Source organism: Cololabis saira, chromosome 23, assembly GCF_033807715.1.
Source record: "Cololabis saira isolate AMF1-May2022 chromosome 23, fColSai1.1, whole genome shotgun sequence".
NCBI lineage: Eukaryota > Metazoa > Chordata > Actinopteri > Beloniformes > Belonidae > Cololabis > Cololabis saira.
The window spans coordinates 24486385-24498808 of record NC_084609.1 but is presented as its reverse complement, the minus strand read 5'-3'; the positions used below and the strand labels follow the sequence as shown (position 1 = coordinate 24498808).

General features: G+C 41.0%; 1 protein-coding gene across 1 annotated transcript in view; it reads left to right on the top strand.

Moving 5' to 3' along the window:
* Positions 1-2961: 2961 nt before the first annotated feature.
* LOC133423987 (copine-8) overlaps positions 2962-12424 on the top strand; it is a 132481-nt gene continuing 123018 nt past the window's right edge. Inside the window, exon 1 of the mRNA XM_061714338.1 lies at positions 2962-3293. Coding sequence (XP_061570322.1) covers positions 3196-3293 — 98 coding nt within the window. The 5' untranslated portion in view covers positions 2962-3195. The remainder of the gene's footprint in view (positions 3294-12424) is intronic.

The window sequence follows — 12424 nt, the reverse complement described above, 5'->3', positions numbered from 1 at the left end:
AATGGTTTAGCTGGACCAGAGTCCGCTTCTCTGACCTAAATATGGGCGCACAACTGCACATTTGCACCTCCTTAAACAAACTGGACTTTCAGAGCAAACAAACCCTGGTCCGTTTAAAGGAGCATGAGGCTCCTTTTAAGAAATGAGACTCATTAGCGCCACCCTTCACCACGACGGCCGTTGGGGGTACTGCAGCCAACAGTGAAGCCGGCACGGGAGAACGGGGAGAACGAGCATGCAGCGTCATGTGACGTCACATCCGCAGGACAGCGCGGGAAATTCCGGCCCGGAATTGCAGCACATTTTGCAGCACACAGCCTGTTCAAGGCAACAGAGAGATACACTAGAGGGCTCATTTGTTTTGATTTGGAACGCTTCATCTGACATTATTACTAGAAAACTTAAAACGTATACGAATTTTTTTCATAAATCCTGCCTCAATCCTGCCTCATGCTCCTTTAAAGTGGACCAAACAGGGCTGGTGTGAATGCACCCTCACACAACATTAGTTTCACTGCTATTTCACTACCAGTTACTACTTTCCAAGGCAGAACAAAGGGTGGATTAAGTGAAACGTTCTTTTGTTCTGCCTCCGTGCGTTTCACACAACACAATGAGGCTGAATAAAGGTGTTACAGTGGCCGAACAACCCAGCTGTGTGAAAGGTGCTCTGGTTTAATGGAAAGTTCACACTCAAAGACTAATGAACTGTCAGCATATTTACAGAAATGTGCTACATCAAAAATGCCGTGTGAGATGGATGGATTCTCTCAAGATTTGAAAAGACGACAGGCTGAACAAACGAGTTAAAGGCCACGTCTGCGACTTGTTTTCAGTTACATTTACAAGTACACTGATTTCTCAGAGAGAAGTTGGAAACCACAGAATCTCTCACACCGTCCCCAGGCTGCTAAAGGATGTGAAAGACAAGGTTGCTTTTGTGAAAACATCTCACATATGCTGCTACCTTTCACAGAATACAGAACCAAAGAAGGTGTTCCTGCAGCAGGGTTTGTTTTCTTTCTGGTGCAACATCAGGTACCATTATATAAAGCAGGAAACTTCTACACATTTGGGGGCAATGTCTTTGGATTAGTGGCTTGCAAAGCCAACGGTTACTGTCATCACTTTAGAGAACGTTTATTTATCATTTAAAGAGAGTATATTATGTTGGGTTGTTCATTTTACTAACAGATCATTGTGAATGGTGAAGTTTGGAGGGTCGATCTGCAGAAGCAAATCCTGTTTCCATGTGCAGAAAGTTATTTGAAACAACAATAACAAAAAATAAATAAATACATTTTGAAAGTTTATATGCCTGTCTTTCAAAACTTTTATTTCCTGCTTAATCTGCTTTGCACTGCCAAATATGACCGCTAGATGGCATTGAAACTTGGCATTGAGAAGTTTAAGTTAATTTTGAACCACTGTAAGTCAGGAAAAACGTAATATAGGACCTTTAACAAGCTGATTTGACCATCTCATTCAACATCTTATTGTATTGATAAATCTGTCTATGATTGACAGGCGGTTCTTAATGTTGTCTTGAACAGACAGAAAGTATAGACTAAGAAAACAGGGCTCACATATTCAAGCTGCCTTTTGTATATCTTGCAAAAAATGTATCTAACTATCTAAAAAAATCATTACAAATTAATAAATAATGATCGCCCTTCCCTCCGAGAGGGCTTTTTTTTTCTTTTTACTTATCATCTGCCAGTATCAGGATTAAAGTTAAATTTTAAGCAAATATGTTGAACTTACTCCAGTCGAGAAGCCATGACGCTACATTTCCCACTGTAAATAGAGACAGTAGCTCAATTTAAAGTGTGCCCAGTTTGGATTTGCGTACTTCATAGTTCATATGTGACTCGGGAGAGCGTACTTCAGAGGACGGGAGGACACAGTTTGGACTTTCTGCAACTGTCTGCTGTGGCAAAACCAGAAATAACAGATGTGTTTAGTCGTTAGCACAAGCTGATGATTTCTTCATAGCATGACAATGACTGATTAGGAAGTGACTCAATTAAAAGTCTAATTCCCATATTATAAATAAATTCATTGCTTTATAGTGAAAGTCAACACTCCCACTTGAAGCCAGCACCAAGTGGTTAGTAGATGAACTGTAATTTTTGTTTCGTGTTTTCTTCAAGGCAAGGCACATTTATTTGTACAGTATAGCACAATTCAATACAAGATAATTCAAAGTGCTTTACATCAACGTTCAAAGCAGCAAGACACAATTAAACAGTAAATAACAAATAAAATGAAATAAAATGATAAGAAAAGAGGTAAAATAATAAAAAGCACAAGTTGTTAAAAAGTAAGGGCAGTAGAGTACAGCAGGTAAGTATTTAATTTATGAGTACGCTGCAGTAAACAGTAATGTTTTTAGCCCTGATTTAAATTTCAAAGTGGAAGTTAGTTTGCATCTGGATGCGTGTTTGATAAAATTGAAAATGGGAAATTTCGACCGTATTTGCTTCACAAGAAGTACAGACAAGTAAGAATATTAAGAAACGCAGTAAATGCCATCATCATCTTCACACGTTCACTTTGAACCTCCTGAATTCTGCTGCTAAAATGAGAAGCGAGAGCCAAAATAACCTGGATGAGATGATGAGAGGGGGCTCAGGGGGGCATCTTTGCTCCGGGTTTCATAAAATGTTAATCCGTCCATGTGGTAAGAGAGTGGCTGCCAGAGATGAGACCAAGTGAACCCATGTAGAATAAAGGTATTGAAGACAGGAGGAAAACGTGAGCGTGACATATCCAGACGCTCGCAGGAAACACTTTTCAGGACAGATTTATTCTGCTTGATTACTTCAGCGCAGATACTGGATGTAAATGAGCTCAGCTGCATTGAAACAGTGAGTGACAGTCAGGGAAAAAAAAAAAAAGGGGGAAGTGCATAGCAGAGAGGGGAGAGAGCTCTGGAAGAAAGAGGGAAGGAGATGGAAACGGAGGGATGCAGACACGGAGGAGGGAGAGAAGGAGAGAAGTGACATCACATCTCCCATCTCCCTCTCTCCTCCTACAGAAACCTTTGCTCCACTTCTCGCCGAGGAGGCGCGCACTTTCTCTTCATGCTCCTCATTTCCTCCTAAAGAAAAAAAAAAAAAAAAAAAGAGAAAGAGAGAAAAAAAGGGGGTTGGACCGCAGTATAGGAGAGATTGCAAAAACAAAACTGCCAGCATGAACAACAGTTTCCCGAACATGGCGTCGATAGGCGACCTGGACCCTCTCAGCCCGTCCATCCCCGCCACCAAAGTTGAAATCACGGTGTCGTGCAGGTAAGAGGGGAGAGGGGGGTTTGTGCGCTTCTGGTGGACTAAAGCAGAAACAGGGCTCTGCAGGAATGTGGGGACTTCAACTCCGACCAAGTTTCTCCTGACAGCGGAGGTTTGCGGAAATGTGGGAATGTGTAATGCACTGAATTATGGTTCCGCGTTAAATCGACGCAGAGCCTACGGCGTACGGTACGCGGCGACGCGCACCGTACGGCGCGCGTTGCCGCGTAACCTACGCCGTATGGCTCTGCGTCGGTGTAACGCAGAACCATAAATCAGCCTTAAATGTGACATTTGCGTTACACCTGTGACGTGCACAGGTAACGAGGGACGCGCCCTGCTGTCACACCTTCACCCACTTCTGCTCGGACCTTAAAGAGGGTTATAACCGACACTGACACATTTACAACCTAAACACACGCAGGACTGTGACGGATAAAGTGTGTATTTTATGATAATGGTGAGACGTTCACGGGAGGACACGGTGTGGACTTTCTGTAAAGTCTGCAGGGGCAAAATCAGAAATGACATGTTTAGTTTATGCTGGGTTAACACAAGCTGAATGATTTCTTCACCAAGCTTCAAAGCATGACAAAACTGAAATATTTACAACCTAAAAAACACAGGACGGTGACGGATAAGGTGTGTATTTGATGATAATGGTGTGACGTTCACGGGAGGACAGAGTTTGGACTTTCTGCAACTGTCTGCAGTGGGAAAATCTGAAACAACATGTGTTTAGTTGATGCTGGGTTGGAACACGCTCATGATTTCTTCAATAAGCTTCATAGCATGACAGTGAGAGTGACAGTGACAAAACTGTGAAATATTTACAACCTAAAAAACACAGGACGGTGACGGATAAGGTGTGTATTTGATGATAATGGTGTGACGTTCACGGGAGGACACAGTTTGGACTTTATGCAACTGTCTGCAGTGGGAAAATCTGAAATAACATGTGTTTAGTCGAGATAACACAAGCTGATAAGTTCTTCACCAAGCTTCATAGCATGACAGTGACAAAACTGAAATATTTACAGCCTAAAAACACGCAGGACCGTGACAGATAAGGTGTGTATTTGATGATAATGGTGTGACGTTCACGTGAGGACAGTTTGGACTTTATGCAACTGTCTGCAGGAGCAAAACCTGAAATAACACGTTTAGTCGATGCTGGGTTGGAACAAGCTGATGATTTCTTCACCAAGCTCCATAGCATGAAGAAACTGAAATATTTACAACCTAAAAGCACACAGGACTGTGACGGATAAAGTGTGTATTTGATGGTAATGGTGTGACGTTCACGTCTCATACCAAACTTGACTACTGAAGTGGCGCTACTGTACCGGGATATGACGCCTAGTAAACATGATATACCGTGAGAAAGAGACGTAAGATACAGGTTAATGTATTTATTTGAGCTGCTTTGACATGTCTCCATTAATTGAAAGGTATAAATGACGGCGTATAAATGCTTTTACTTGTTAAAACTGCTGCTTGAGTCTAAGTAGGTGGAGCTGGCCGGAGACAGACGGAGTAGTGGTGGACAGGCAGGCTGGTTGGTGTGTATTTAACTACTTTGACAGGCCGAATGGTGTGTATTTAACTGCTTGGACAGGGCTGGCTGGCTTGTTGGTGTGTATTTAACAGCTTTCAATCAGAGTTTTCACTCTCAGGTGAAGGACTTTCCCCAGGGAAGTACAGCAGGCTGATAAACACAGCAGTTGTGTCTTATTTCTGCCTGTGGGGGTCACCCACAGCAGGATACCTGGCTGAATCTCCCCCCACCTCTGAGAAATGAAGCATTTCCAGAAGTAGTTGTTTTCTGTTTGAGGATTTTTGGACTTTCAGGCATGTGAAATGCAATATAAATATAAACAGGATGAGAAAACAAATATATAGTTGTTTGACGTGTAATTGTTGTACAGAGGCTTGATCCTGTCAACCTCTGCACAATGGTGAGGGGACGCTCGCTTGTGGTTTTCATCGATCTTCTGGACGCCATCCCAGCTCTGTTTAAAGCTCTTGAAAGGCAGGCGTACAACATTTAGCAGGTCACCATTCCATCACGGCGTCACGTATACAAACAATAGGGAAGCCCCTCGAACATGAATGCAGGCAGTACTCAAGTTGAGAGGGTATGAGGGGGGATGTTATCCCTCCTGAAATAAAAACGCTCAAAATCATCCCCCCTATAAAACTGCCATCCCCTCTTTCCATCCCTTATGTCATTTCATCAATGAATGTGGTTTTACTGCTATTTCAACATTTAGAGTCATCACCAGAAAAATAACACCAGAAAAATAACTTATTTGATCATTTTCACCTGTTTCAAGTAAACTTTCACTCGAAATAAGTAGGAAAATCTGTCTATTTATCTTTTTATTACAAGCAAAAAAATCTTTTTCCGCTGGCAGATTTTTCTACTTATTTCAAGTGAAAATCTACTTGAAACAGGTGAAAATTAAGATTTTTTTTTAACTAAAATTAGACGTTTTAACTAGAAATAAGATAAATGTTCTTGTTAAGATTTTGAGTTTTTGCAGTGATCCATTTTACTTATCCTGTGAAGGACAGAATCATATTGATAAGTTCAGAAAAGTGTTTTTTATTGTTGTGTTTTGATGTATTTGATGTAAGCCCAGTGGATATTTAAAGCTTACAGAAGGCTGCATTTAACTGCTGCTATGTCATTCCTGCAGTATTTCTGCAGGTGTTTTGGTCACTGCTATTATTTGTAATATATTATATTATTTGTAATCAGCACAAATTATCTGTCCCCATATGGGAAAATCCACCATCCCCCCTGATTTTTTTTCACAACTCAAGTACTGAATGCAGGAGTCCGAACTCGGATATCTGTAGTGTTCAGCTCCACATTGTAAGATCCTGAACTTTCATCTGTTTTTCTAACAATTTGAAACAAAGTATATGGGGTTTTCCAAGAAGATGGGATTTGTTTCCCAAATCCAAACAAAACAGAGCGAAAGGTAGAAGAGATTGGATGAAGCTGCCAACTTAACATCCAGATCAACAATAAGGCCTCTGTTTATTCTGAGCTAAATCAAAGCATGACATACATGTTTCTGGACTCAGACAAAACACACACAAGCGTAGGGAGAACATGTAAACATGCAAACCAACCAGGAGCATCACGTAAACAAGATAAGATTTAAACTGTAGGAAAACATTTGAGTGTTTAGCTCCTGTGATGTTCAAGCAACGTCAGGCTTTTGCATAAGGGAACATTCTTTAAATGTTGGTTGATGGTTTTTGTAGATTAGATGCTCCTTCATACCAGCTGCCATCAGACTTTATAATAGCTGCCTCTTTTTCTGTTTTCCATCCACTCTGTTGCTGTGGTTTTGTATATATTTGTGTTATTCAATCTTTATTTATTTCTATTGGAGTCTATTCCATTATATGCTGCTGTGAAACTGGAATTCCCCCCACAGGGATCAATAAAGCTTATCTTTATCCTTATCTTTAAAGCGTAGGCGTCTCCGTGGCTGACATTAGTTTTGTATTAGTTAGTTAGGGACGGGTTAGCGTCTGGGTCAAGTCTTCATGTGACGACATGTGATTGTGCCGTCAGTTGTCCGTTATAGAAATTTGACCCAACACACGTGCGCATGTTTTTAAATCCGGTGTAGTTGTGTAATGACACGTCTCTGAAGCTGCATTGTAAATGGAAAAAAATGAATCTCACCAAGAGTAGTCTTTTTTTTTTTTTTTTTTTGAAAAGTGAATTTTCCTGGCCTTGGGGTGAGAAAAATGATTATTATTTTCTAAATCTCAAAAAGGTAGGCCTTTATAGTGATTGAGACTGAACTTGGAGGCTGAAAGTGCTCATTTTCCTGTTTCTACGGAGTATCTTGGCAGGGATCTCCTCCACTACATTGTTTTTTGCTTCTTTTCGTGGATAAAGTAAACTCAGACTCTCTGACTGGGATGACATTTGAAAAGTTGTATTTTTTTTATTTTGTTGCAGTCATTAAACTTTAACTCAGCCTTTTAAATTAAATTACGCAGTCATGTGTGCCACAGTAATGACATTTTATTTGACCATTAATTCCAGTGTAAATAAATGCTTTCAAGTATTTAAATAACGAAGAAGGACCAGAGGCTTTTATTGGCTTTTAGATTTTCAACCTTTCATATCCTCCAACATACCATTAAAGATGTCGTTATCTGTCACATCTGAAACAGTGGAACATGGTATAGAAGAATGATAATTGTGGCATTATATACCTCTATCCGCTGAGCTATTTTTAGATCGCTGCATGAAAACAGTTCTTATGCATAAGCCAAACGGTTCGGTGAAGTGACGTGGTTGAGACAGAACCATGTGGCGTTCTGGCCGCGCGGCAGGTCTTGAAGGAGAGAGGGCAGGAACGGCTTCCTACGCCGCCCTGGGCGCTCGGGCACTGTAGTTACTGTATTTCCAGAAGGTTTTGTTCAGCATCTCCTTAGTAACAGAGAGATCATGCCAGCCTCCAGCAGAATACGTGCACACGTTTGGCAGAGTTTGTTAATGTCTGAGTCACCCGGCTCTCCGGCCCCGAGGGGGGGAATGCGTTGCAGTCGCTGGTCCTCCTTCCTCCAACCCGAGGGAGGGCGGGAGTGCCATGGTTACGGACAGGTGTGAGTTTACGCATCTCTGCCAGCCTATAGCTCGCTCTTATGTTGTGTATTTGTATATCTTTTTTGCTCTTTGCGAGTGGACGCAGTGGGCACTGCAGAATATTACCATGGTTACTTTTAAGTTTCCCTCTGTGAGTGTGTGTGTGTGTGTGTGTGTGTGTGTGTGTGTGTGTGGTGGTGTTAGGGTGAGACATTTTCACTGTGGAAGCAATGGCAAAGAGGGAACAACTTGAATGAGTGGTCATTATATCAGACACTTGGGATGTAATGTTCGCAGAGTGGCTTTAATGACGCTCGCTTTCATTCACAACTAGATGTAGGATAAGGGAAGAATGAAGTCTCACTTACTCAGGGCCTGGTGTACGACGCAACAATGTGCAAAGTTAATCCCACATGCCACACCACTAGCTATATAACACGTTCACAATGTCAAATTGAAAAATAAGCATTATAACTTTAGTGAAAACATTAGCATGTGGGAGCAAAGCTAAACATTGCAAGTGATGCATCACAGTTCAATATTTCACTCCTCTTATTTGAGAAGAGGAGGTTCACAATGCCCCTGCTTTTTTTCCTTTTTTATTTTTATTTATGCATTTATTTTGAAACTTCACTGGGGTCACTGGGCCCAACAGAGGGGTTTTCCAGGAAGCAGGTTTTGTGAAAACTCTGAGTTTGTTAACCCTGAGATGAGGGAAACCCGGAGTTTTCAGTTCCAGAAAGCGATGTAACTCAAACTCTGAGTCAGTTACTATGGCAACTGACCTTGTGAACCTAACCTGCTCGCTAGCAGGTTTACTTCAATAAAGCCTGAGTTTCTCTCTGTCTCCTCCCTCAGTGGCGTCAATTCAGCCAATGGGCCTTTACGCAATACACATCCGTTTTCTGCACCACGGACAGCGAGCGGGAGAGTTAGAGAGCAGAAAAAGCGTATCTGACAAACGCAATTTAACTCATTCGGTTCACTTTATTCACTATGTCAGTGCAACAATATCACAGTGACATCCGAGTTTAACTTCAAACAGTTAAAGTCCAAATGCAAATAGGAGAGGGAGGAGCAGAAGAGAGAAAGAGAGAGAGAGTAAAAAAAAGTCACATATTTCCCTTAAACAGATTTATAAGAGGGTTGGGTGATTTGATATCTTACCTTAAAATGAACTTGCATAATTAATCCATCAGTGGCTACAGCCTCGTTAATATCTTCTGCTGCTGGGGCAACATTGGACCATCACTTGCCTTCTTTCTTTTTTTTTTAAAATTGCGTGGGGTTCTGCTTCCTTTTCATTTTTGTAAGTTAGTAACACTGCAGAGCGCGCTAAAAACGAGATTGATAGCGACCACTGTCTTCAGGGACGCTGGGACATCACATTTCAAGATATGAGGGGGTACAAGTGTTGGGAAAGATAATACCTAGTGAAATCCATCATGTTGTTCTGATATGCATTTGTAGTTATTTTATATGTATTAAGTAATAGAATAAATCATTACAAATAGACACAGAGTAATTCCATAAATGTATAAAAAACAAAACATTTACATTTTCCCCTGAAGCCGAGGTGTGGCAGCTGCCCCTGATCTAAATGACAATAAAATTTCATTCAATACCATTCCACCACTGTTTTCATCTGTAATATTATAAGACGGTGTGCTTAAATGTTAAATGAATACTGCATTCAAACTTACACATTGACTGCAGCAACTTTCTCCCACGCCAATTGTCTCTCCTTTGCTGCTGCAGCTGTGGTTTTTTCCGAAATATGCTCTCATACTCGCCATACGCATGTATTAACACTTCTAACTCCAGTGGCGTGAAGTATGTGGATGTTCAGATGCAAACTAATGTTTCCTCAAAGGGATTTTGTAAATTGAAATGTTAAATAAAGTAAAAAAAAAAGAAAAAGTTTGTCGATCTTTTGTTGTCACCGGTTGCCATGGTGAATCGTAATATCAGGGCTCCATTGATGATGGCTTTTTATTTTCTTCATGCACGGCACGCGCTTAACTCAAGGTTAACAAAATCAGAGTTGATTGAACTAACTCATATCCGCTGTTCTGGAACCGAAAACTCAGAGTTTCCTATTTCAGGGTAAGTCAACTCAGAGTTCAGGTTTAGACTCAGAGTTTGTTGAACCTGCTTTCTGGAATACTCCTCTGGTCTCCAAACCACTTGTGTTACTATAACACAACCAGGAAGTGAGGCAAGAGCATACAAAACAACTTTTTTTTAAATTTTTTTGTTGGTTTGTTTTTCGTTCAGATTTTGTGGCCTCCCAAACCCGGTCCAGCTGCTGCTCAAGTCGGTGTCTGGTACTCGGGAAGCTGTCTATATGAAAATGGGACTGAAGGACTTGTGTTGACCCTGATTTGTTTAGAGCACAAATGAAAAACAATACGGCGAACATGCTTAGAAGAAGGAAATACCAAACAGTAGATTGACTGGGCCGCAGGGAGAAGGGAGGGAGTTAAAACTTCTCTATTAAAAGGGATTCACCAGTTCAAATTAAGTGTTGTGTTAGAGTGAAATTCTGAAAAATAAGAGCTTTAATGATGTTGCTTTTCTCAGTAAAAACAACACCAAACCCCTAATAATCTTTCATTTTTACCTTTTAATTTGATATTGACATTCTTGACATTTTTAAAAAGCCAAAAAGGGAAGTTGAGACAACAAAACAAGACTGAGAGACTCTGAAGTAGCTCTTCTCAGGTCGCAGCTCTGCGGTGAGAAGGGGCACAGCTGTACAGAAGTCATCCTTTTAACTTCCAGCTCCAGCTAATTCAGATAATGCTCCGGTTCTTTGAGGATATGAAGTGGGAGCTTCGCTCAGAATCCGCTGCGAGCTTGAGATTCCGCTGATCGATTGGAGAGCTTGATGTATCAGCTGGGATCAATACCCCACCAGCTCTGCCGGCTGCGCTGCACAAAGGCACACATGCAGAGGGGTCTGCTCACACCTAACGTACAGAGAATGGCTGCAGGAAGAAAGATTACTCCCTGATGCACTTCAGCGTTTGCCACCTACGTGTTGGAGCCCGGGGAGCGAGGAGCCACCGGTGAATGTGGCCTCAAGTCCCAGCATTCCTTTATGCTTATCGATCGGGCTGGTCGCGCAGGCTGGAGCCCGTTCACACAAAACATGCAATTTAATATTTCAAATAAATGGCAGGCTCAAGTCTTCAAGAAGTTTCTATTATTAGAGCATGTTTCAACTTTTTGTGAGGGAATACTGATTGCAAAGAAAACATCCTCCTTGACATCTTTAAAACTGTCCATGAATGCCAAACGATGATCAAGGATATCAGTTTTATAAATGGTTATGACTTCATTGATTTAAACTCATCCAACTGTACACTTGCCTTTTAGAGTCCGGATGGTAAATAAGACTGTAATAAAATTAAAAAAGAAATGCATTATAGCTAATTCTATCCAAATGGTTTTTATTGGTGGTGATAAAATTGCACCTTGTTACATGTATTTCCACTAAAATCACTTAGTTTCACAAGACTTCAGTCTCGATCATGTTAGAAAAACCTCAAATTGTCCTCCTTTTAACATTTTCTGCGAGATATAGTGGGTAGATTCAGCTGAGGTCACTGAATTGATCCTCAGCGCTGTCGCGTGCTGAAGTGTCCTTGGGCAGGATAGTGAACCCCACATTGCCCCTACTGCCCCCATTACCTGAGTCTGGTTGTGTTAGGAAGGGCATCCGACATAAAAAGCTGTCAAAAATACATTTCGGGAGAAAAGCATATAAAATGAAATCTACCCTTTGTAGCAGGTTCTCTCCCGAAGGGACTACCAAGAGGAACAATCTGCAACATTGTAGTTGAGCTCAATCACAAGTGTAGATGATCCATGTCAGAATCAGAATCAGAATCAGAAAGGGGGTTTATTGCCAAGTTTGTTAACACACACAAGGAATTTGTTGTGGTGATTGGTGCAATACAGTAAAAATAAAAATAAAAATAAAAATATAGAAGCAAACAAGTATATGGAGATAAAAAAGAGTTGGAAATAAAGTAAAATGTATAAACAGAAATAATCAGAAATGTACAATATGAGGATTAAAAAGTGCCGGATATGAATCTTTACAAAAAGTTACCCTACAACAAAATGATGTAGGGTAAATGCGAAATAAATATACAGCTTTTTTTTGCTTTTCTTTAAACCAAAAGCCCTCTTTTGTCCTTATTTCCCCTCTCCCTTCTTTTGCCCCATTACTCACGTCAATCTCTGAGTATTTAAGTGTCTCAGCCACAATTATCTAAATTGTCGGTGAGCGTCTCAGGCACTGACGATATTTTTTTTGAAGAGCACCAGAGCGTGAGTGAGTGGTACTTGGAAACATAATAGACTGCGGTCCAAGCTGTGTTTTGGAATACTGATATTGCAATGACAATACATTTTTAATACTGTACGTCCCTCCCTCGTGTTAGTCTAAGTATTAGTCAGCTGAAGAGCATGTTTGGGAAGACGACTGGTCAATCACGGG